Here is a 23,546-nt window from a genome sequence, read left to right on the forward strand (position 1 = left end):
CAGAGATTAAACCACTAAGCAAAGAGAAAGAGCATGCATGGGCTGGACCTAGACCTCCCTACACATATGTAGCATATGTGTATCTTGGTTGTCATGTGTGTCCCCTAACAATCAGAGCAGGGTCTGTTTCTAACTCAGTTCCCTGCCATTTGATCCCTTTTCCATAGCTGGGATGCCTTGTCTGGCCTCAGTGGGAGAGAACGAAGTTTGTGTTGCTATGACTTCATGTGCCAGGGTAGGTTGGAATCCTTGGTGGGGCTTCCACTTCTCTGAGCAGAAGGGGATGGACAAATGGGTGGATGGTGTGAGGAGGGGACTAGGAGAAGAGAGGAAAGTAGGCTGTGTCCAGGCTATAAAGTGATTAAATAAATTAATTAATGAAAAAATAACATCTTGCTGGTTTTCAAGATGGCCTTAAACTCATGGCCTCAAGTAATCTTCCTGTCTCACCTTTTCAAATATTGAGGACTAAAGGTGCATAAAATAAACTCTAGCTATACAATTAATATTTAGTAATCATGCTATGATTCCTGCCACTGAAACAGAGGTGATTCACAGCTTGTTTTATTGAAATGATACCTCAGCTTGTGTTTCTAGTTCCTTCCCTCCTGAATGGCTGGAGATAAAGCATGGACTGTTGTTTCCCCTCTGAAGACAGTAGAGTGAGCTTTGGGATTAGGTCACTTACCAGTGGGGGAAGTCCCTGAAGTCTGGTAAGTGTAACCTGCAAGAAAGGAAGGAGAGGTTTGTGTGAGACATTTGTGCAAATAGCTTAGCAACCTGGGATCCCACGTTTGTCATGCTATGAGCATATTTCTTTCTAGATGACACAATAAATTACTCAACCACCACAAATTTTTACTAGTTTACTAGCCAATATCTGTTAATTACCCTCTCGTGGGCAAACATACTTTTGAGCTACAGGAGGTATACTAATACAGACTGAATTGGTTTTAGATACATGAGTCTACTTTTATGGAAAATCCTCTATTTACCACTTTATGTCTATGCATGAGTGGACATGAATATGATTAAAATAAAATGCACCAATAAAAAGTACAGCCATAGTAAGCAAAGGTTTAGACAATCTACACATAATGGTCAAAACATAAAGTTGGGTGCAACCCACCCCTAGCAAATAATTCATCCTCCTCCAGGACCCACGGAAAGAAGCCTTGAGAAAGAGACTCAAGGCTCTTGAGCAAATTGAGCTTCAGCTTGCTGCTTTCTGACAGTATGGCAGGTCTGAATATTTTGCTTTGGTTTTGAACTAAAGCTCTTGTTGCTTAATTATTTGTATGTGATTTTTTTTTTTTTTTTGATTCTTTGGAGAAATGCCAAGGACCTGGAAACACTAAAATTAGACAGATACCACCAGTAACTTTGTCAGGTATAGAAAAAGTTAAAGATTACCTAGAAACACTCCACAGCAAACCGTAGACCACACTCACCATTGACATAGAGACTGTTCTGGTCCAGGATGTAGTTGCCCAGCTGGGTGACTCCTTGGGTCAACTGGCTCAGCTTTACATATAGCTCCTGAATGTCAAGCTCAGGATGTTCAGGGTTATGGTAATAGGAGCAGATAGCATTTACCCCAGTGGTTGTTCCATTCTTCTTAGGCCTGAATAGAAAGAGATATAAAGACATTAGATAGAGACCCTAATGTGGATGGATGTCCCAAAGAAGGAGGACCAAACAAAAGAGCTACAATAAGGAATGGTCATCCCTTGGAAATGGACAAAAAGTTAAATTACCTGAGGGAAGCCAGTCTGCAATCTGAATAGAGGAATTCATTCTGGACCAAGGGTCCAATCTGGGAAGAAAGAGTAAGAGAAGAAGTAATGGAGGAGGGAATAGGCCTTATCAAACTGGGAGATGTCAGAATGTGCAACTCACCAATTGCTGCAGGATCCTTTTAGTGGAATTGAACATGGCTGAGCCAGTGCTCATGCCTGCTGAGTATGGGAGGTTGAGGATGGTAAAATTGAGTGTGAAAGTCTTCAAATGCCCTATGGCTACAGGAAGAGAGGAAGAGACATAACCATGGATTATAGTTTACCTGGGATTAACCTGAACTCCTGCACTCATAAGGTCATCTTCTTTCCCATTATATGACTACTCACATTCTCATCTCCATGAAACATCAACTATCTTTTCTTCTATACATATATTCTTTCTGCTTCCCCATCACAGCTAGGTATTACCCTCCCTCGCCTATGATAACACCACAAGATACTCACTGAATGTAATGCCTAAAGGATGCTATCCATGTATACCAGTAGAAGAATCGTTACACAATAAAAATTTCACTAAGGCTGCTCAAACTCTAGCATTACTCATGACTCCTTTAAATTTCCCATATCAGATTCACTTATTTTTTCTTTAGTTTTGTTTCACATACACTAGTTTATGTTCATATGTATGTATATATATGCATGAATATATGTGTATCTGGAATACACATATATATGTACATATATATGTGTGTACATATGTGCAAATGTGGGGCCTGTGATTGACACCAAATACCTTTCTTGATCATTCTCATCCTTATACATTGACTGAGGATCTTTTATTGAAATTAGAGCTTATATTATGGACTAGACTACCTGGTCAGCTTTGATGAGGGCCTGCTTTCTTGTCTTTCCAAGGTCTAGAATTACACACAGGCTACCATGTTGGGATTTAACTCTGGTTCTCCTGTTTGTATGGTAAGCACTTTAACCACCAAGCATACTCCTCAGACCCAAGATGAATCTTCTTGATTTTGCATTCAAGGCCTCTTTTAGTCCAGTTTCTAGTGACATTTTATCATTAGTTACTTATCCATTTCTGAGTTCTGAACTAGACATACAATAGCTATAGTGGGAGCTAAGCTTTATTGCTTCAGGTAAATCAATTTCTCCATTCTTCCACTAATCCTTCAATGATGGAATACTCCCAGCAAAACTACATGGCTTATTTATCTGGGTCACTCCTACTCATCTTGAGAAATTCAATTTAGGTGGAATGAGTCTCGAGAAGTCATTCCCTTCTCATAATATCCCGTATGACTCTTCTTCCACTAAAATTCCTCCCTGTAGTGTAATTATTAACTCAGAGTCCGGTGATTTCATGAAGGAAATCATCTGATTGAATTGCTAGAATTATCTTTGTTATTATAATGATGATCTTGACACTAGGCTACTGACATCCTAGTTTTCTAGGTGTCATGTGAAATTTAGCTAGTAAAGGTGTGGAATGGGAGTCTTATCTAGGATGGAATAAAGATCCCTAACATACCTATTGTAGGTTCTGCTTGCACAAATGTTGATGGAGAAGGCGGGATAGTGGTGGGTGATTCAGGAGCTGAGAAAAGATTGCCATCAAGTTAGAGACTTCATATGATGAGAGACCCTTCCCTCAGTACTCTAAGCCACAAAAAAAAAAAAAAAAAAAATTCCCAGGTGGATGACAAACAACAGTAGAGAAAAAAGTGATTGCCTCAATGAAGGGGGACAAGAATGGATAGCAGGATAGGGGAGTAAATCTGTGGATGGTAGGTAGGTAGAGGGAAGTATAATATCTGAGGATGAATAAATAGAAAAATGAAAAATAATAGCTAGAAAAATAGAATGGATTATTTAAAAAGATGTTGTGAAATCTTTGCAAAATCCACTTAAGTAGCTTTCAGAATTTTCAACTTAATAACAACGCTTCTACTGGGGGACATTGGTTTTAGAACACATAAACTACAGCACTCATCTGAAGTCAGCCCAGTAATTCTGTAGGCAACACTTCTATAAACACCTTTCACCAACCAAGAGGAATGAAGAAAAATCAGGAGTGTAAACAATTGGGGTGAAATTCCAAGAAGAGGCCAAGGACAAATTTTTTTTTTTTCACTAGGCCTTGGTCCTCTCAAGAGATTGGCTTGTGCGTAGGGATCTTTCCTTTAGAAATGAAGAGGAATGTATGGACCAAGACTTAGATAGGCCAAATTAATGCATACCTGCAGGAAGTTCTGCACCATGTCCATTATAACCTGTAACACAAAAGGCACACATAAAGAAAAGAGTGACAAAGTCCCATACACTGTGCCTGGGTACATGTGGGACAAATCTGGGTACATGTCTTTGTATATGTTTAGTTAATGTTTACTTCTGTTCTTAGATCTGACACAAATATCACCATGAAGAAGAAATTATTGCCATTTCAGCCAGATCCAAGACTTTGTCATCACTGCTAGAGCATCTTCCTAACATGAGGCTCTCAGATCTGTTGCCATGCCTCCTCCTCCATTTATATGTACACACCCACACTATCATCTTTCCTTCTTTTCTATTGACACACTCAGTTGATATTTATTGAGTACTTTCTGTATGTGGTTACTCCATTTCCATTTGAAGAATACAGTGCTGAAACAAGCCTGGGCCTCACTCTAGACTTCAGTGGGACAAAACATAACTTATTCCCTTCTGGTGTCAAGTGTAATGTTTGGCATAGATTCTTGGTACTGTTTAGTAGACAACGTAATGTGATATATAAATTGTTTACTTTATGAGGGATTGAAACCTTACACATGTTCCACAATTTCCAAATTATAGTAACTAGATAAAAACTTAAATCATCAAGTTTCTGATGGTTAGAAATAAACTTGTTGGGGATTTCCTTTCACTGTCTTCAGTCTTTATTGTTAAAAAGAAGGTAATAGATAAAAAGATAAGACACCAAATATTTTGGATTATAAAACACAGAGTAATCTAGAATTAAACTGGAAGCCCATTCACTTTTGACTTGTATGCCTCATGGCACATATTCAGGCTACTGAGCTGCTGAAACAAAACAATTTAACATTTTTATCTAGCTAGGACCTTGTGTATTATAATACCACGTGGCCAAGTAAGATTTGCTTACTAGTGCAATTGTGGCATAACTGTTATGGGTAATCAAGTGATTTCAGAATGGATTTTGGGCTTGTTTTGGCATAGGCAATTCATTCCCAGAACAGTAAGCCACCTAAAAATACCTATGATTGGGAGGATCATCAGCTTTATAGGGGAAATTACTTTGTTGTTTCTAACCAGAGGCTCTCATAAGATCTATGGCACATAAGATATAACTGCCCTGCAAACTGCCTTGCAAATATTTATATTCATAATCATAGACAATGCTACCTTCAACCTTGATCATACATGCTTTTCTTTGTATTAAAAGATAGTGGGAAGAAAAAATTGTCAACTCAACATGTTGGGAATAACTGACTGTTGATTGCACAGGCATAAAGAGGATATTTATACTATCTCCTCTGAAGTTCAAGGAAATTTATATATACTAGAGAGTATACAAAAATAAAAGATGCCTGAGGGTGTCCTATAGCAAACCACAAAACACACTCACCATTGACATACAGACTTCCTTTGTCCAGTGAGTAATTACCCAGTTGGGTGATTCCATGAGTTAGATTCTTCAGCTCTGAGTACAGGCCTTGGATGTCCATCTCAGGATGTGCAGGGTCAGGATAGTAGATGCAGATGGCATCCACACTAGTGGCTGTTCCATTCTTCTTAGGCCTAGAAAGAGAAGAGTGTAGAGACTTTAGAAAAATCATAATGTAGATCAGAAGCAGAAAGAAAGAGAGGGAATGAGAATAGTAGCAATAATCAATGGTCATTCATAGCAAATGGACAGAATGTGGACTCACCTTAGGGAATCCAATCTGCAACTTGAGTTGAAGGAGCCATTATGGAGGAGTCCAAGCTGTGGAGGAGGGAAGAGGAGGGAAAGCAAACCAGGTGTTAGATAAAGGGGTCATGTGGAATTTATATCCCCTGGGCTCCTGGGATACGGTTCTCACCAGGTGCTTCAGGACACTCTCAGTTGGGCTGAACATTGTGACGCCATCACTCATATTTGGTGAATATGGAAGGTTGGATATGGTGAAGTTGATTGTAAGAATATTCAGATGGTACTCTATAGTTATGAGAAAAGAAGAGATTCAACTGAGAATTTGCATGAGTCCAGAGTAAAATCTGTTCTCATCAGCTTGTCTTCTCCTCCAGTGTCCTACTTGGCTTTCCTTGAGTATAGACTGTGAAATTTAAGTATATATTAAAATAAATCCATATTTCCTCATGTTGCCTTAGATGATGTTTATCACAGTAACAGATTACAAACTACAACAGTATTCAAATAATTTTTGATTACTTCCAGTCTTTTATAATTACTTATCTATCCCTGAGCTTACCACTGTGACCCAGTAGGTGCTGAGCAGGATGGACAGAGGCTGTACTAGGTATTTAACATAGTGACTCATGGAAATAAAATTCCTCTCGATTTTCACCACTCACTATGTTGGTGGTGGCCACTGAGCTCACATAATGAAATCTTCACTTCCAGGAACACTTCATGCTTCTTTTAGTGGTATCACTCCTACTTCTGAGAGAGTCAGTTTAGGGAAAATTTTCCTTGGAAAGCTTCCCCTTTCTTATATCATTTTAAATGCCTGTTACCAACCCCACAAACATTCAAAGCATTATAATGGCCTATTTGTCTCACAAGCAAGTACCTGATTGAATTGCAAATCTGATCTATGTGCAAATGAAATGACCCTGAGCCTAGGATATTCACACCCTGGTTTCCTAGCTCTATCTGGGAGTTAGATAGTAGAAGTGTGGAACAGGGGATCAAATCAAAAATAGACAATGAGATCCCAACATACCTGTGGTAGTTTCTGGTAGCAAAGATGTAGATAAAGAAGGTAGTATAGTGGTAGCTGGCTCAGGAGCTGTGGAAAGGATTGTCATTGCTGAAATCTTCACTTACAAGAACATTTCATACTTCATTGATCTGTGATTGCTCTTACTCATCATGAGAGATTCAGTTCAGGAGGAATTTTTCTCAGAAATAATTTCCCTTTCTACATACAACAAAGACTGTTGATAGTGTGAGAACCTTTTGGTCAAAGGCTCAAACACCATTCACAGGTGAATTATGAAAAAAACTGAAGAATGATTGTATGAGTGGAAGAGGGAGCAAGTCAATGAATAAAATTAATGTAAGATACTGAGATTATGATCAACAGAAAGAATGAGCAAAGTACATCGATTAATTGGGAGGACAGAAAATAGAAAAGGTAAATGGATGGATGTGAGGAAAGATATATAAAAAGATGGCCAAAACAACATTCAAGAAGAATCCAATCTAAGGTAAACTGGAGAGAGAGAGAAGAAAGAACAACTACGTGGAATTACTTAATGATGGGTAGACGTGTGTGTGTGTGTGTGTGTGTGTGTGTGTGTGTGTGTGTGTGTGTGTGTTGCTATGTGTGTCGATGGATCAATGGGCAGATTATTGTGTAGATATATTGTTGGGGTTGGTCTGATATATTTAGATGCTAACTACTGCTTGCTGTCTTATAATGTACCCCAAATACTGCTATGTAACCCTGCCTAAAAACATATTCTTGTTTGACCAAAAAAATACTGATGGACCTGGGCAAGTAACTGGGATAGGTATGGCTAAGGTTTGCAGGCATTTGAAGACAGAATTTTGAAAGAGAGGAGAGATGGGATGGAGGAAGTAGAAGGATTGTCATAGGATAGGAAACGAGCCATGTAGCCCTATAGAAGGAACTCTGAACTTCCTAATGGAAAGAGATGGAGAACATTAGCAAGTATTTTGGGATTATAGGTGGGAGGTAGCAAAGATAGAAATTATTCTAAGCAGATGGAATGGGATAGAGACTGGGAGTTATTGGAGGCTAGCTTAGGAGGTAATATCTGTCTTGCCCTGGGTAAAGGCTTATTCAAGAGTACATCAGGTGTCTGTGTTTTCAGTGAGTGTTTGTGGGTTAGAAAATACCACCACCATAATAATTAGCCTAATAATAAACATTTACTAGGCCATACTTATAAATTAACCACAACAATATATAGATGGATAGGTGATAATATTGAATAGATGGGTAGGTGGATGAATGGATGGATGAGTAGATAGGTACTGCAGGCATAGATACATGAATGGATTGGTATGTGAATTCACAGAATAAGGAAAGAAAAATAATGAATGATAGGAAGGCATGTAGACATAAGAAGTAGCTGTGGAGACAGCTGGATGGACTGAGAGATACAGATGTAGTAACTGACAGATGGATAGATGATCATACAGGTGGTGAATATATAAATATATAGGCAGGTGTGCCATAGATGAAAGGACAGGTGTATGTATTAAAAAGGAGGTAAAAGAAAAATGAACAAATAAAGTATGAACTGGTAAATGAATAGTAATATGGGTTTATTGGTGAACGGTTTATGAGTGAATGAATGTAGTCATGACTAAAAGAAGCAGGGACAAAAGAAACAAAGGAAATACAATAAAATGGGCAGGAGAATTGATGGATGGGTGGGCGGATGAATGAATCAATGGATGGATAGACCAATTGAAATGTGGTATGAGAGAGAAATAGTTAGAAAAATGAAAGGATGAGCAGCTGGAAAGGTAGATGATGAAGAGCCCAATGACATCTAAAACTCAATTCCCAATGATTAAACAACATTTATATATGCACTGGTATCCTGATCTAACTGAGCAGAAAAAAAAAGGAATACACTTGAACTTACTAGTACAAGAAAGGATTTTCAGAACAGAACCTGAGTAGCATAGTCTTAAAGACTAACAATAAATGGGTTCTTATGAATCTAAAAACCTTACGTAGAGAAAAATATAGCATTTTTTTGAGCAAAGAGGTAGCCTCAGAATTGCAAAAAATCTCTACCAGCTATATATCTGACAGAGAGTTAGTGTCTAGAACATATAAAAAATTTGAAAACTAAACACCAAGAAAACGACTGAATTAACAATCGTGGCATCCTCTAAATAGAGAATTCTCACAAAATAAAATACAAATGGTGGGGAAATTTTTTAAAAAATGTTGAACATTACTAAGTATCAAGGAAAAAATTGAAAACTTCAAGATTTCATCTTATACCTATCAAAATAGCTAAGATCAAAACAAAACAAAACAAAACAAACAAAAAACAAATGCTGGCATGAATTTGGGGTAGAGAAACAATTATTTACTTCTAGTAAAGGTATAAACACTACCAATAAAAGTGTGTAACTTCCTTAAGTTGCTGAAAGTAGAACTTCTATAAGAACCAGTGCAATATGCAATATCGTTAAGTTGGTAAAAAAATAAAATTATCACAGTCTCTGTGAGTTCATCTGTGCATCAGTCCTGTTGCATCTGGAAGAGACTATCACCATGAACTCATCTTCAGTTATCTTACCTGTTCACCTTCAAAACAGAAAAATATTACAGAACTAAAAGGAAATAGAAACAAAGTTCCATCTCTAATGAGAAGCTGTTTGTAATTGATATCTGCTAGAAAGGGAAAAATTAATTTTCTCCATTTAAGTGCCACTGGGTATATCAACTACACCCAGAGCAGGTCTCATGTACAGAAACAGTTGGAAAACACAACATGAGCTCTCCCACCCCTTTTTTCTTCAGGTTTTTATTTTGGTATGAGATTTTTGTTGTATTTTCTCTTGTTTTAAATTTATTTGCCTTATAGTTTTTTGTTTGTCTTGGTTTTCATTTTTGTATTTTGGAATTTGGGGACAAAGAAAAAAAAGAGGAAAGAGACAGGACCAACATGAGTTTGTCTAAGTAAGGAAGTGGGGGAGTATCTGAGAGAAGTTGGGGGATGGGAAACATGATAAAAATAAATTGCATAAAAATTTAAATAAGATGATACAGTTAAGAAACATGCAGGTAAATGGATAGAGCTGGAAACAATCATTCTCAATAAAGTAACCTGAAGCCACATATTTTCTATTATTTGTGGATGTTGGCTTTGAATCTTTATATTTTTGTGCTTCATTTGATAGGATAGGATGACATTAAGGGTTGAAAGTGTATAATGGGACAGGAAGGGTCAAATGGAGGAGTTAGGATGACCAGGTAGAAGGGGAATAAGGGGAGGAATAATTAACACTAAGGGAATTCTAAAAAGTCAGGTGGAACTCAAATACTACAGAAACTTCATAAAATACGTGCATACACACATATAGAGTCTAAATGGAGTTACTATATAATGGGGTAACAATGTACCATTAGACACCACAGGATGACAAATAAAAGCCCAGCACCAACTTCCTTTTGGAGTTGTTTCCAAATGGTATTCCATGGACTCCTAAATATTACTGGATATTGCCAACACTTTTGGTTACTCTCTAGAATTTATTGGTTAGAACTGGGTTATTTAACACACCACAGACTTGAGTCATAGCACATGGAGAAATAAATCTGCTACTCAGATGGAGGTTTCATCCATTCTGGTAGCTTTCAGAGTGCAGGAAGGTGCTATGCATGCTAGTGGAGGAGGAATCACTGATCTTACTTAATTTTTAACCCTGTGAGGTACAACAATAACTAACCTGATACAATATGTCCAACGGTGCAACAGTGACACAAATTCATTGTATAAAACTCACAAATAACTAATACAAATTAGAAAAAACAAAAGAGAGCGAGCAACTTGATAATAAAGCCCTTGATGGTGACACTTAGTTTTCGAAGACATAAATTACACAATTGCTAGATAAACTAAACCTCATAATTTTGTAGGGTATACTTTTACAAATATATTTATCCAATCAAGAAGAGTTTGGAAAATTCAGAAATTCAAGATGAGAGCTGCAGTGTCAAGAAGAGACCAATGTCTCTGTATTTTGCTTCCCTTGAGACCTTGCCCCTTATGAAGAGATTGACTTATGTTTAGGGCAATTTTACTTTGGAAATGAGGAGAAAAGTATGGACCAAGATCTAGGTTGTTCTAAACTGATACATACTTGTAGATGATCCTTCTGGATGAGGTTTACTAAAACCTAGAAAATAAAAGACATATAAGAGGAAGGGAGAGTGAAGAAAGGGTACAGCATGCTTTGATCCATACATATTTGGTCCTTGTATATATTATTGAACATTTATTCAGGTAATATGATCTGACTTAAATTATCATGGAGAAGAATTTTGTGGTATTTCAACTATACTCACCTCTTCCCATATCTCTAACATTTCCAGTAGATTTTTACAAAACAGATTTTCACACCTCAATTCCACAATAATTTGCATTAAAACACACCATCATCTTGCCTTCTATTCTAGCACTATATATCCATCTAGAAGATATGTATTGAGCATTTATTATGGGTAGTATTCCATTTCTATTTGAAGTATATAGGACAAACAGACAAAAGTTTAAAAAAAAAATAAGAAAAGAAAAAAATCTGTGTCCCCACTGCAATTCATATTAGGAAAAGATACAGAGGAAAGTTATTTGGTTTTTTAAAAAGCAGGCATAATGGATGGTTTATAGCAAATGATGAATATAAAATAAAAGGAGGATAGAAATTACATACAAACACTTGAAATGGCCAAATAAACAGATTGGATATAAAAAGCAGCATGTCAAAATTTATATTGGTCAAAACACAGTGTAGGAACAGGAAAGTCCCTTTTTAGATCTGTGACTTTTGTTAAATTCGGAGTAATGCAGATGCATTGTATCTCCTTGCCCATGTCATGGGGTATTATGTTTAAAATGGCTTGGCAATAGACAGGACCTAGAATCATCAAACTGACAATTGTCTGGATATATCTGCAGGCAAATTTACATATCTGGTTAGTTAGGATGGAAAAACCAAGTGTAAATAAATTTTGGTATTATAAACATTGAGATATATTCCAGGATTCAACAAGAAGTAAAAAGGAAACTCAGCTGACTTTGTACATGATATGGCCACACATCCATACCTCCTTGCCACATTATTATGATGTGCTTCTTGAGTTCTTGAAACAAGTTGCTAAGAACATAGAATCAACTGGTCTAGACAGTTCTATCAATAATATTGATAGATGTAGAAACAAATTAACAGATCCCACAGCAAACCATAGATCATGCTCACCATTGATGTGCAAACTGTCTTTGTCCAGTGTGTAGTTTCCCAGCTGGGTGATTCCATAGGTCAGTTGGCTCACCTCTGAGTAAAGTCCTGGGATGTCAATCCCAAGATGTGCAGGGTCGTGGTAGTAGGTGCAGATGGCTTCCACAGCAGTAGCTGTTCCATTGTTCTCTGGCCTAGAATGAAAGGAGTATAGACTTCATGAAGATTGCAATGTAGATAAGAACCAGAAGAAAGAAGGAGCAAACAGAGGGGTAACAATAACAGATTCCTGGGAAATGGACAAAAAGTGCACTCACCTGAGGGAATCCAGTCTGCAGCTTAAGTTGAAAGAAATCTTATGGAGCAATGGTTCAAGCTGGGGAGGAAAATTAGGAGAATAAGGGAAATAAAATTTGGATACAGTGGGTAGATGGGATTTATACTAACTGAAGTTACTGGAATGAAGGTCTCACCAGGTGCTTCAGGATAGTCTCAGTGGAGTTGAACACGGATGAACTATCATTCATATCTGCTGAATATGGAAGGTTGGAAATGGTGAAGCTGACTGTGACAGTCTTCAAGGGGTGCCCCACAGCTGAAAGAACTGAGAAGAAATACAACTAAGAGTGTATTTCTGGAACCACACTGGAATCCTGTAGTCATCAGTCATATCCTTATGTCTTAACACCTACCAATGTACTCACCTAAGCTACAACCTTAGTATTTTATCTCCATAACACAGCAAGGCTCCTTCCCGAATGTCCCCAACATACATTGTATACATTGTATGTACTTCCCCATCATGACAATATCTTGTCTTATCCATGCTATCACCCTACTCATAAGACTCATTAGATATACTGTCTAAAGGACCTCTTCTACGCTGCGCTTTATTTGGCTATTTGTCTGCTTATTTCTGTTTTTCAAGACAGGATTTCTCTGCGTAACAGAGCCCTGACTGTCCAAGACTTGATTTGTAGATCAGGCTGGCCTTGAAATCCCAGAGATAGCACCTGCCTTTTCCTCCCAAGTTCTGGGATTAAAGGCATGCACCACCACTGCCCAGAACTATGATGAACTTCAGAGGGGTCTTCCGATAAGAAAATCTCACTGGGAATACTACATCACTGCTACAACTCAGAGATTTTTGTGCAGTTCCAGTGTCTAGTTTGAGCATTTTGATTTGTCATTCAAGGCCCTTTTCAATCTGGTTGCTTATGATCTCTTAGTTCTGGTGGCTCATCAATCCTACCATGATGTTTTTGTGGACTCTGGACTAGAAATGCAAAGGCTACATTAGAAGATAAACTTTATCTTCCACAGGAGACAAATTTCTCTCAGTTCTCCCAGCATACTATGTTTTGCGAGGGTAATGAAATTTCATTGTTGGGAGCCTTCCTGTCTTATTTATCTAGATCACTCTTGTTCATCCTGAGAGATTCAAATTATGTTGAAATATTTCTAGAAAGCTTTTACTCTATCATGTGAGATGTGTGCTCACACCAAACTCCGCACTGTACTGCAATGGTCTGCTTATCTTGCAATCCTAGCAGTTATATGAAGGTGAGCTACTGGTTGAATTACTGCAATAATCTTTGTGTCCCTACTGATGGTTATGGGAGTAGGTTCTTCATATCCATGTGTCTAGATTTCATATTGAAGTCAAATGTTGGAGGTTTGGGAGAGAGTGTCTTATCAACACAGAAACAGGTCCTCTGATACCTGTGGTAGATTCTGTTTGCACAAGCATCGATGGAGAAGGCAGCATGGTACTGGCAGGTTCAGGATCTGTGGAAAAGGATATCAGTGATGGACAAAATCCTCATGTGGTCAGAGAAGCCCATGCAGCAATAGTCCAATTTCAAACAAATAATTCATAGGTGGATGATACATAAAAGGGGTTAAAATCAAAATGGATGATGGTAGTATTGAAAAAGCCTGTGAATGAAATTAACTCAGCTAGTGAGAGTAGTTGGCTGTATGAAGGGTGAGAAAAGAAGACAAATTAATTGGAAGACACCAATGGAATTGTTAAATAGATAAGTAGAAAGAAGAACGGATAGATGAAAAGTCAACCAGAATTTAATAGTAATAGGCTTCTGGAGAAATGGAATGAATAAAAGAGGGAACAAATAACATGTAAGTAAATGAACATGATGGATGATGGTAGTGAAAGCATGAATGGATAGATGAGTTATAGGGTAAGTATATGAATGAATATATAGGTGAACAGGTGGGTGGGTGGACTTACATATTAGTGGATGGGCAGAATAGTAAAGGGCTGATGACTGAATTGTGGATGGATAGACAAATGAATAGGTGATGGATGGATGGATGGATGCATGTATATATGGCTAAGTATATGCACAGACATAAAAAGAAAAACAAATAATATGAATGTTTAACAGACAACTATAAAAAATTTTGGTAGATAGATATTTGGATGCCATACCAGACATAGAGGTACACTGATGTATACATCAGTGAGTGGTTGTCTAGTTGCTGGGTATATGGCTGGAATGACAGATATGTAGTGGGGATAATGGATAGATGACTGGGTAAGGGTGTGTGTGTGTGTGTGTGTGTGTGTGTGTGTGTGTGTGTGTGTGTGTGTGTGTGTAGAAGAGTGAAATATCAAAGAAATAAAGGCCAAGGTAGCAAATGGGGAGAACTAAGGAAGTATGAGTGAGTGACTGAAGGGCAGATGAGTGAACGGCTAGAAATATGAGTAGAGAAGGAATGATAGAGAAAATGAAGAAATACATACAGTAGAATGTAAAAGAGAATGGATGGATGGATGGTGGATGGATGGATGGATGGGAGGATAGACAGCTTAAAATTTGGTTCTAGAGGAAGAGTAACTAGCAGATGAAAGAATAGGCCACTGAAGAGACAGATGAGTAGGACACTGAATGAGTGGATCATTCTACCCAAACCCTTTAGCAGCCATCGGAGTTTTCTACTTAACAATGAAGAAGATGCTCCAATGTTGCATAGGGTTTTGGTTGACTGGTCAGGCAGCAAACTGTCTCTGTTATCTTCTTCTTTGGGAAGCTGCTAACCTGCACTGCTTGTATACTCAGGTAATTAATTTTATTCCTTCTCAAGTCTCTGATGGGGTTAAAGACCAGATTGTTTAGTTTCACAATTAAGCTTAGTTGTTTAGCGGTTAAGAAGTTTTTAAGTCTAGGTAGATGTTTTAAGTTGATAATGGCAAGATATGATAGATATTGATTTATATTCAGAAGTTTAGGCTCACCAAAATAGGAAAGATATTTTCTTCAAGGCTGCCAAATACCAACAGCGAAAGCACTATGAATGTATATAATTTATGAATTTATATAATTCCTGATTATTTCATGGTTCTTCTTTCTGTACGTAGTTTATTATATATATGGGCAATAATAAAAGTGTATATGTACAAAATAAAAAAATAAACAAACAAAAAAACAATAAAGACTGTACTATATTGTCAAGCATTTGTTTTAGGTGACACAAACTAAAATCTTTATATGAATTCAGCTTACTAACATCATAGAAAATTTCAATATTTTTCTTATTCAGAGGACTGAAGAAAAGTCAGAAATCCAGCACTAGGGGTCCAGTTCCTAAAGGACGCCAACAACTGTGCATCTTCCTTTCACTAAGATTTTAGCCATTCCAAATTCCAAAAAGACTGGCTTGTGTTTAGAACAAGCTTCCTTTTAAAATGAGGGAAAAAAAACATGGAGCAAGATCTAGGGCAGGATAAACCGATACATACTTGTGGTTGGTTCTTCTGTACCAATTTCATTGTAACCTAGGAAAACAAAAACAGCAATAAAACATATAAGGGAAGTGTGACAGACAGACAACCCTTAGCACAATGCATAGTCCATGTGGAAGGAATGTCCTGGTGTTTCAACTGGACCTAACTCTTCTCTACTGCGTCTTCATTATGCCCCCACCCAGTGAGTCTATATGCCGTATTTATATGGATCATTCTCACCATATTTATATACACTCACTTCTGGCATAATATTTTCCACTCTTTATGTATTCATCTCATATGTATATTAAGAAATTATTATGTGTGGTACTGCATTTCCATTCGAATAATATAGAGTTCAACTAAATACTTCATGTGCCATTACAGTTCATACTGGGACAAAGTGCATATGTGACTTATTTATTTCTAGTGCCAATAATAATGTATAATATATTATGTATTATGATGGATATTTGGTAAATGGTGAGTATGCAAGCTTGTCTTAGGTCAACTTGACACACAGACTAGAGTTATCTGAAAGGAGGGAAGCTCCACTGGGAAAAAAAAATGTCTCTTTAAGATCTGGGCTTCTCAGCACTTGCGGGGGAGCAGAGGCAGACATGAATTTGAGGCCAACCTGGTCTACAGGGTGAATCAAGAACAGCCAAGGCTACACAGAGAAACCATGTCTTGAAAAACCAAAGGGAAATAAATATGGACAGTAAGGCATTTTCTAAGAGGTGGATGGAGAAAAGCCTAGCCCATTGTGTGTGGAACCATCTCTGGGATGGAAATCCTGGCTTCTATAAGAAAGCAGGCTAAGCAAGCATAGAAATAGGCCAATAAGCAGCACCTCTCCATGGCCTCTGCATGAACTCCTGCTTCTAGGAGCCTTCACTGTTTGAGTTCTTGTTCTGACTTCCTTCAGTGATGAACAGTGCTATGGAAGTGTAAGCTGAATAAGCCCGTTCCTCCCGGACTTGCTTTTTCATACTGGTGTTTCATCACAGAAATAGAAACCATAACTAAGACACTGAGTGAGCAATACAATGAATTTAAATTGTGTAAGCTATTAGACAGAAAAATCCTACATGAGTTATTCCAATGACCAAGTTAAAGATGTAAACTTGGAACATTAGAACTCATATCCAGATACATGTATGTTAGAGTGGACAGGTCCTATTACCTACATGTGCTTCAGGGTCTCTCTGTGTTAACATGAGAGTAGCTGGAATAAACATCATGGTAAACAGTGGTGAGTACTGACTGTGATCTGAAAACAGATACAATAACCAAGAAGACAAAACTCTGGGCATTCTGTGAGGGGGCCATTGGATTGGGTTAAATTAAGTACATAGCTCTACCCTAATTCTTGGCAGCTCTATCCTATGGACAGTGTCCCTGAAGTATAAAAAAAATAGACAGCAAAGGGAGGACCAGTATTTATATCCATCATCTTCCTGATTTGGAACACATGTGTCCTGCCATATCTTCTTCCCTGCCATGCTATTCATGAGTGCTTCTCAAGCTCTTGAAAGAACACTGTAGAAACATGGATGCAACCAGTCTAGAAAGAGATCACTGACTTTGAAAAGAGTAGACAAATTAAGAATGGCTGAGAACATCCTATAGAAAACTCAGACTATGCTCACCATTCACAAAAAGACTATCTTTGTCCAGTGTATAGTTGCCCAGCTGAGTGAATCCATGGGTCAGGTGACCCAGCTCCCAATACAGCTCCTGTGTGTTCAGCCCAGGATGTGCAGAGTCATGTTGATAGGAGCAAATGGCATTCACACTAGTGGAGTTTTGATTCTTCTCAGGCCTGAAAATGGTGATATGTGAAGACTCTGGGGGACATCCTAATATGGATGAGCATCCCAAGGAAGGAGGAAATAACAGAAGAATAAAAATAAATATAATAATTCCTGAAAGTGACAAGGAAGTGCCTCACCTGAGGGAGGTCAGACTGCAGCTTGAGTTGAAGGAGATATTCTGGAACAATGGTCTAAGCTATGGAAGGTGGAGAAAGGGGAAAGGGAAAAGAGTTTGATGCAGTATGTATACTTTGTCCGACAAGTAGTTTCCAGGATGATGGTCTCACCAGGTGCTGTAGAACACTCTCAGTAGAGTTGAACATGGCTGAACTATAGCTCATGTCTGCTGAATGTGGAAGATTTGAGATGGTGAAGTTGATTGTGAAGGTTTGCAGATGACGCCCCATAGCTGTAGGAATTCAGGAAGAGAGATAGCTATGACAGAGTTTGCATGATGCTAAACTAGAGTCCTATGCTAATCAAGTTAAATCTCCCACAATATGGCCACCTGTCATCCAGAGCTGAAAATCTCCTCTGCAGGCCACATCAATTCCCTTCTCTGAATGTCCCTCACATGTGCTATCCCCTTCATCATAACAGAATAGGTATTACTTTCTAATATACAGACCATTACCCTAAATGACTGACTGTGTGTCCTATCTAAATGTATTTTTCTATTATGGACACCAGGAAAGTATTTATAAAATGAAAAACTCACTAGGGCATCACTAGTGCTCTTACAACTATGGCCCCCTGTGGAGCTTCAGTGTCAAGTTCACATTTCTTGACTTGACATTAAATATTCCTTTAATGTGTTTTTTTTTATTATCCTTAGCTTTAGTTACTCATCAGTCCTGTGTCTAACATTATGTCTCTGTGGGTCCTGAGACAGACATGAAGAGCCATTTCTGGGAGTCGTGATTCATGTTTCAAAGAAATCAAATTCCTCAAGGTTTTCACTCATTTTTTGTGGCCACTGAGCCCACTCTGTTAGAATCTTCCTTTATGGAATCAAACCATGTCAATTTATCTCTTATTTTTACTTACCCTAGGCAATTCAGTTCAGGTGGAGCTTTCTCTAAAAGGCCCTCCACCCACTTATATTGGCTCAGCTCCCTTTCACTTCACAGGAATCCCATAATGAATTGTCATCTTCTATTCTTCTCAGAAGCCTGGTAGCTGCATGAGGGCTGGCATCCAATTGAAAGGCTAGTATAATCTTTGTGATTGTAATAATTATCCTGTCATTGGATATTCACACCCTGACTTGTCAGGATTCATGTAAGTCAGATGGTGGAAGTGTGGGACTGAACTTCACATCAAGTATAGGAAAATGGCTTCCCCAAATACCTGTGGTAGATTCTGGCTGCACAGGTGTCAACGCAAAAGGCAGTATGGTGGTGCTTGGCTCAGGAGCTGTGGAAAAGTCTATGATCAGTGATAACTAGAGCTCCAATACAATCAAGAAAGGTCTTATAGTAGTGGTTCAAGGCAGGCCAACAATTCACGGGTGAACCAGAAACAGGAGTGACTGTATAAGTGGAGGGATAACTAAGTCTGTGAATGAAATGTGTTCAAGGCAATGAAAATTGTGAGCAGTTCATCAATTTTACATCAGAGAAGAAAGTGATAAATTAATGGCAAATGGCTCCAAAGTATTTTTTGAGACAGGGTTTCTCTGTGTAGCCTTGGCTGTCCTGGACTCACTTTGTAGACCAGGCTGGCCTCAAGCTCACATCGATCCACCTGCCTCTGCCTCCCGAGTGCTGGGATTAAAGGCGTGCACCACCACGCCTGGCTTCCAAAATATTTAAAAAACAATAAAACAGTAGAATTTGGAGATACAGAAGGCAGCACAAGAATATAGGAATGAATATGAATGGATGAGTGAAAATGTGAGTGAATGGGTGGGTGTATGGGTGATTAGGTACGTGTACAGAAGGGAATGAGTGGGTGCATGAGGGTGAATGAATAGATATGTGGGTAGGTAGATGGAGGGGTGGAGGCATGTACGTGTGGGTGCATGGTTCGGTAGATACATAGGAAAAATAAAAAAGGAAGTTCAAATAAATGAACTGAAAAATAAATAGATTGATATACGCACACATAAGTATATAATACAGTAATAACTGGGTATTTAGATGGTTTAATGCATTGATAGATTGATAGGTACGTAGGTGAGTGGATGTATGTGTGTATATGTTGTTAGATGTGTGGACAGGTAGATGAGTTGATGGGTAAATGAATGGATGGAGGAAATGAACAAGGAAAGGGCATATTATGGATGCATGCATCACAGAAAGAATGGAAAAAAGTGTGAGCAAGGCATAAAATACAGGAAGAATGAAAATGAAAATTAAATAACAGAATTGGCAGGAAAATTAGTGAGTTGGTTGATTGTAAATGGGGTGTTATAGGATTAATTATAAAAATACAAGAATGGTTGCAGAAAAAGGTAGATGATTGGGTCATGGAATGAAACAGTGTAATATTTTAGCCAAAACAACTTAAGTAGCAGCCACAGTCCAAAGCTTGACAGTGAAACCCCTGATAAGATCTAAATATTTTGGGTTATAGCAGACATAAACTAAAGAATTACTATTTAAAGTGTAGTACTCATCCCTCATCAAATAAACTTCTATTTGTAACAGTCAGAGACTATTAAAGAAAATCAAAGCCAATCAAAATGCAGAGTGGTGAATCCCAGTGCCAATGATAATGCATACATCTGTAAAACAATTTCTGCACCCAAGGCTCTAGAAACATTGCAGAAGAGTCTGAGGAAAGTTTGTTAAGAGCCAGAGGATTAGAGAGTTTGCTATGAGACTGTATATTCCAGTAATGCCGGAACCTGCACCCAAAAGGTCTCAGCAATGTGACTGCATAAATATGAGTTGTACCAGGACAACAACAATAGAGGCACTAAAGTGGATGAGGAAAAGCCAATGAGCCTTCAACCCTACACAAAGAATTAAGGACAATGAATGAGATTGAGAGAAATAGTGTTTTCCATGGAAGAGCACAGCAATAGTTTATCCAATATTAAACAGTCCTGAAAACACAGATGCAAGTAACATTATATAGACTGACCAGGTTATATTTAGAATATATATGTATATATATAAACATTAATCTTTTTATGAGTAACAATAACTTATTCATATTTCTCACTCCAAGATGAAGCTTTATGGAGTATTCAGAATTCAAGGCTCATCTTTCTGGTGCTAAAACCTTGGCTCCACACAGGAGACTGGCTTGTGTTTGGGGCAAGCTTCTTTTTTAAATGAGGAGGACAGCTTGGACCAAGACAGAATTAGCATGATTTGATACTTACTTGTAGTTAGTATGTCTGGACCCAGTCCATTATAATCTAGAAAACAAAAGTCAAGCATAAGTGCAAGGTGCAAAATGATCCCATGTATCTTGTTGCATTCCATGTGGAAAATGGATATACATTCTTGTGAGTCCTTATTTTTTTTAAATTTTTTATTATTAATTTATTCTTGTTACATCTCAATGGTTATCCTATCCCTTGTGTCCTCCCATTCTTCCCTCCCTCCCCTTTTCCCCTTATTCCCCTCCCCTATGACTGTTCCTGAAGGGGACCTCCTCCTGTATATGCTCATAGGGTTTCAAGTCTCTTCTCGGTAACCTGCTATTCTTCCTCTGAGTGCCACCAGGTCTCCCCCTCCAGGGGACATGGTCAAATGTGAGGCACCAGAGTACATGAGAAAGTCATATCCCACTCTCCACTCAAGTGTGGAGAGTGTTCTGACCATTGGCTAGATCTGGGTAGGGGTTTAAAGTTTAAAGTATTGTCCTTGGCTGGTGACTTAGTTTGAGCGGGACCCCTGGGCCCAAATCTGCCTATCATAATGTTCTACTTGTAGGTTTCTAGGACCCTCTGGATCCTTCTGCTTTGCCATTCTCCCATCCTTATTATTTATCTGATAATGTTCTAGGATCTTACTTAAATATTATCATGAGGAAAAAGTCCTTGACCCAATCCTTCCCTAACAGCTCGCTAGCTTGCTCCCAGAAAGAGCCTTTCATCGTTCATAAGACTTATGTTCATGTATCAATCCTCAAAGCTATATTCTCTTTGATACCATTACCTACCACCTATTTCCCGGTATAAAAATATATATGGAATACATATATATAATATGTATATCATTATTTCCTATTTGTCTTATTCCATGTAAATTTAAAGAGTACTGAATAAAATGGGCTGTGCCTCACTACAGATTACATGTGGGTGAGGGGCAAATACAATTTAATCATCTCTGGTGCCAGGAATAAGGTCTGCCTTTTAGTATTTACGTTGTAAATAATGACAATACAAAATTAGGTATAAAATTGTGATTTTTTTTTTTTTTGAGAGAGAAACCATACACAGGTCTCTTCAATGGCCAAAGGACAAGGAGAAGATATAAACTCAGAACACCAAGACTCAGATCAGCTACAACCTTCACATCTTCTAAGTGTATGCAGGTCCCTTTCATGCCTGGAGCTTTAATTTCTTTCTTTGCCAAAAGGGAGTAATGAAGATCTAAGATATTGTGCACACCCCATGGGGTATGATGGTTACTATGAACAGTCAATTTGACAATTTAGTATCACCAAGGGGATAATTTCTGAGATGGTGAAGGGTTCATAGATTGAGTTTACCCTGGAGGAATGGCACACCCTAACTCTATGCAACACTGTCCTATGGCCTAGTTTTGTGGATGGATAAAAAGATAGTGAGCAGAAGGCCAGCATTTACATGTCTCACCTTCATGACATTGTCCACAGTGTGAGAGACAATCTTACCCTGCTATGCATTTTGTTTGTGCTTATTTAATCATTTGTACAGAAACCAAGATTGTAAAAACAACTGGTCTACACAAAGACCACTAGGAATATTAGGGAGTATAGAGAAAATAAAGGACACCTGAGGATACCAAATAGCAAACCACAGACTATTCTCACCATTCACATAGAGGCTATGCTCTTCCAGAGTATAGTTTCCCAGCTGGGTGGCCCCATGTGTCAGATGGCTCAGTTCTAAGTACAGATTCTGTGTGTCCATTCCAGGATGTGCAGTGTCATGCTGGTAGGTGCAGGTGGTAATGACACCTGTGAATGTTCCATTTTTCTCAGGCCTTGAAGAGAAAGGGGCACAGATTCAAGGGAGGTCCTAATGTAGATGGAAACTCCAAAGAAGTAAAGACAGCACAAGATCAAAAGAAAGGATAATTATTCTTGTCTAATTATATGGAAATGGACTCACCTGAGGGAGGTCAGTCTGCAACTTGAGTTGAAGGAGTCATTTTGGAACAAGGGTGCAAGCTGTGGAGAAAAAAAGAGAGTAAGCTGTTGAGTGGAGAATGAAGGTAAACTCAGTTCCAGCAGTGAGGGTTTCAGGATGAGGGTCTTACCAGGTGTTGTAGAACATTCTCAGTGGAGTTGAATATGGTAGAGCCACTGATCATGTCTGCTGAATATGGAAGGTTAGAGATGGTGAAGTTGATTGTGAAGGTTTCCAGGTGGTGCCACATAGCTGCGGGATGACAGTAGGGTAAGTGCTTCTAGCTGAGTGTTTACTTGGGCCAAGACTGGAAGACTGCTCTGATTAGATCATGTTATCTGCCACATGGTCTGTCATGACTATCCAACACTTATACAGGTGCTGGGAATTTGAACTTTTTTCTTCACATTTGTGTGCAAACACTTTACCCACTGATTCATATGCTCATTTTTCCAAGCTGAGGTTTCTTAATTTAGCACTGAAGTTCATTCTAATCTGGTTTTTATGACCTTCAGTCTCCACTAACTATCCTTTCTGTGATAAGCCTTATTCTTCATGCAAACCAAGGTCCAATCAATTATCTGCATGTACATACTATTTCTGACTACTGAGTCATTGCAAATGTAATTTCCCTTCCATGCATACTTCATTCCCCATTTATTGGAACCATTCCTACTCATTTTAGGAGTACTGTGCCAGTATAGAGGGATTTTTCTCCATAAAGCTTTCCTCTCTATTATGCCAGCTGTATCTC

The 23,546-nt window shown here is 38.3% G+C and overlaps 1 protein-coding gene across 1 annotated transcript in view; it reads right to left on the reverse strand.

Annotated features, from left to right (window-relative positions):
• Positions 1–23,546, reverse strand: part of LOC127198736 (mucin-16-like) — a 234,353-nt gene that overhangs the window by 17,112 nt on the left and 193,695 nt on the right. The window contains 24 exon segments of the mRNA XM_051156780.1: positions 689–724; positions 1,452–1,624; positions 1,758–1,816; positions 1,900–2,018; positions 3,286–3,351; positions 3,995–4,027; positions 5,383–5,555; positions 5,687–5,742; positions 5,840–5,955; positions 6,704–6,769; positions 10,840–10,875; positions 11,956–12,128; positions 12,252–12,310; positions 12,408–12,529; positions 13,657–13,722; positions 15,698–15,733; positions 17,335–17,507; positions 17,637–17,695; positions 17,787–17,908; positions 18,850–18,915; positions 20,834–20,869; positions 22,474–22,646; positions 22,775–22,833; positions 22,923–23,044. Coding sequence (XP_051012737.1) covers positions 689–724; positions 1,452–1,624; positions 1,758–1,816; positions 1,900–2,018; positions 3,286–3,351; positions 3,995–4,027; positions 5,383–5,555; positions 5,687–5,742; positions 5,840–5,955; positions 6,704–6,769; positions 10,840–10,875; positions 11,956–12,128; positions 12,252–12,310; positions 12,408–12,529; positions 13,657–13,722; positions 15,698–15,733; positions 17,335–17,507; positions 17,637–17,695; positions 17,787–17,908; positions 18,850–18,915; positions 20,834–20,869; positions 22,474–22,646; positions 22,775–22,833; positions 22,923–23,044 — 2,199 coding nt within the window.

This window comes from Acomys russatus, chromosome 14 (assembly GCF_903995435.1).
Source record: "Acomys russatus chromosome 14, mAcoRus1.1, whole genome shotgun sequence".
In the NCBI taxonomy this organism is placed as follows: Eukaryota; Metazoa; Chordata; class Mammalia; order Rodentia; family Muridae; genus Acomys; species Acomys russatus.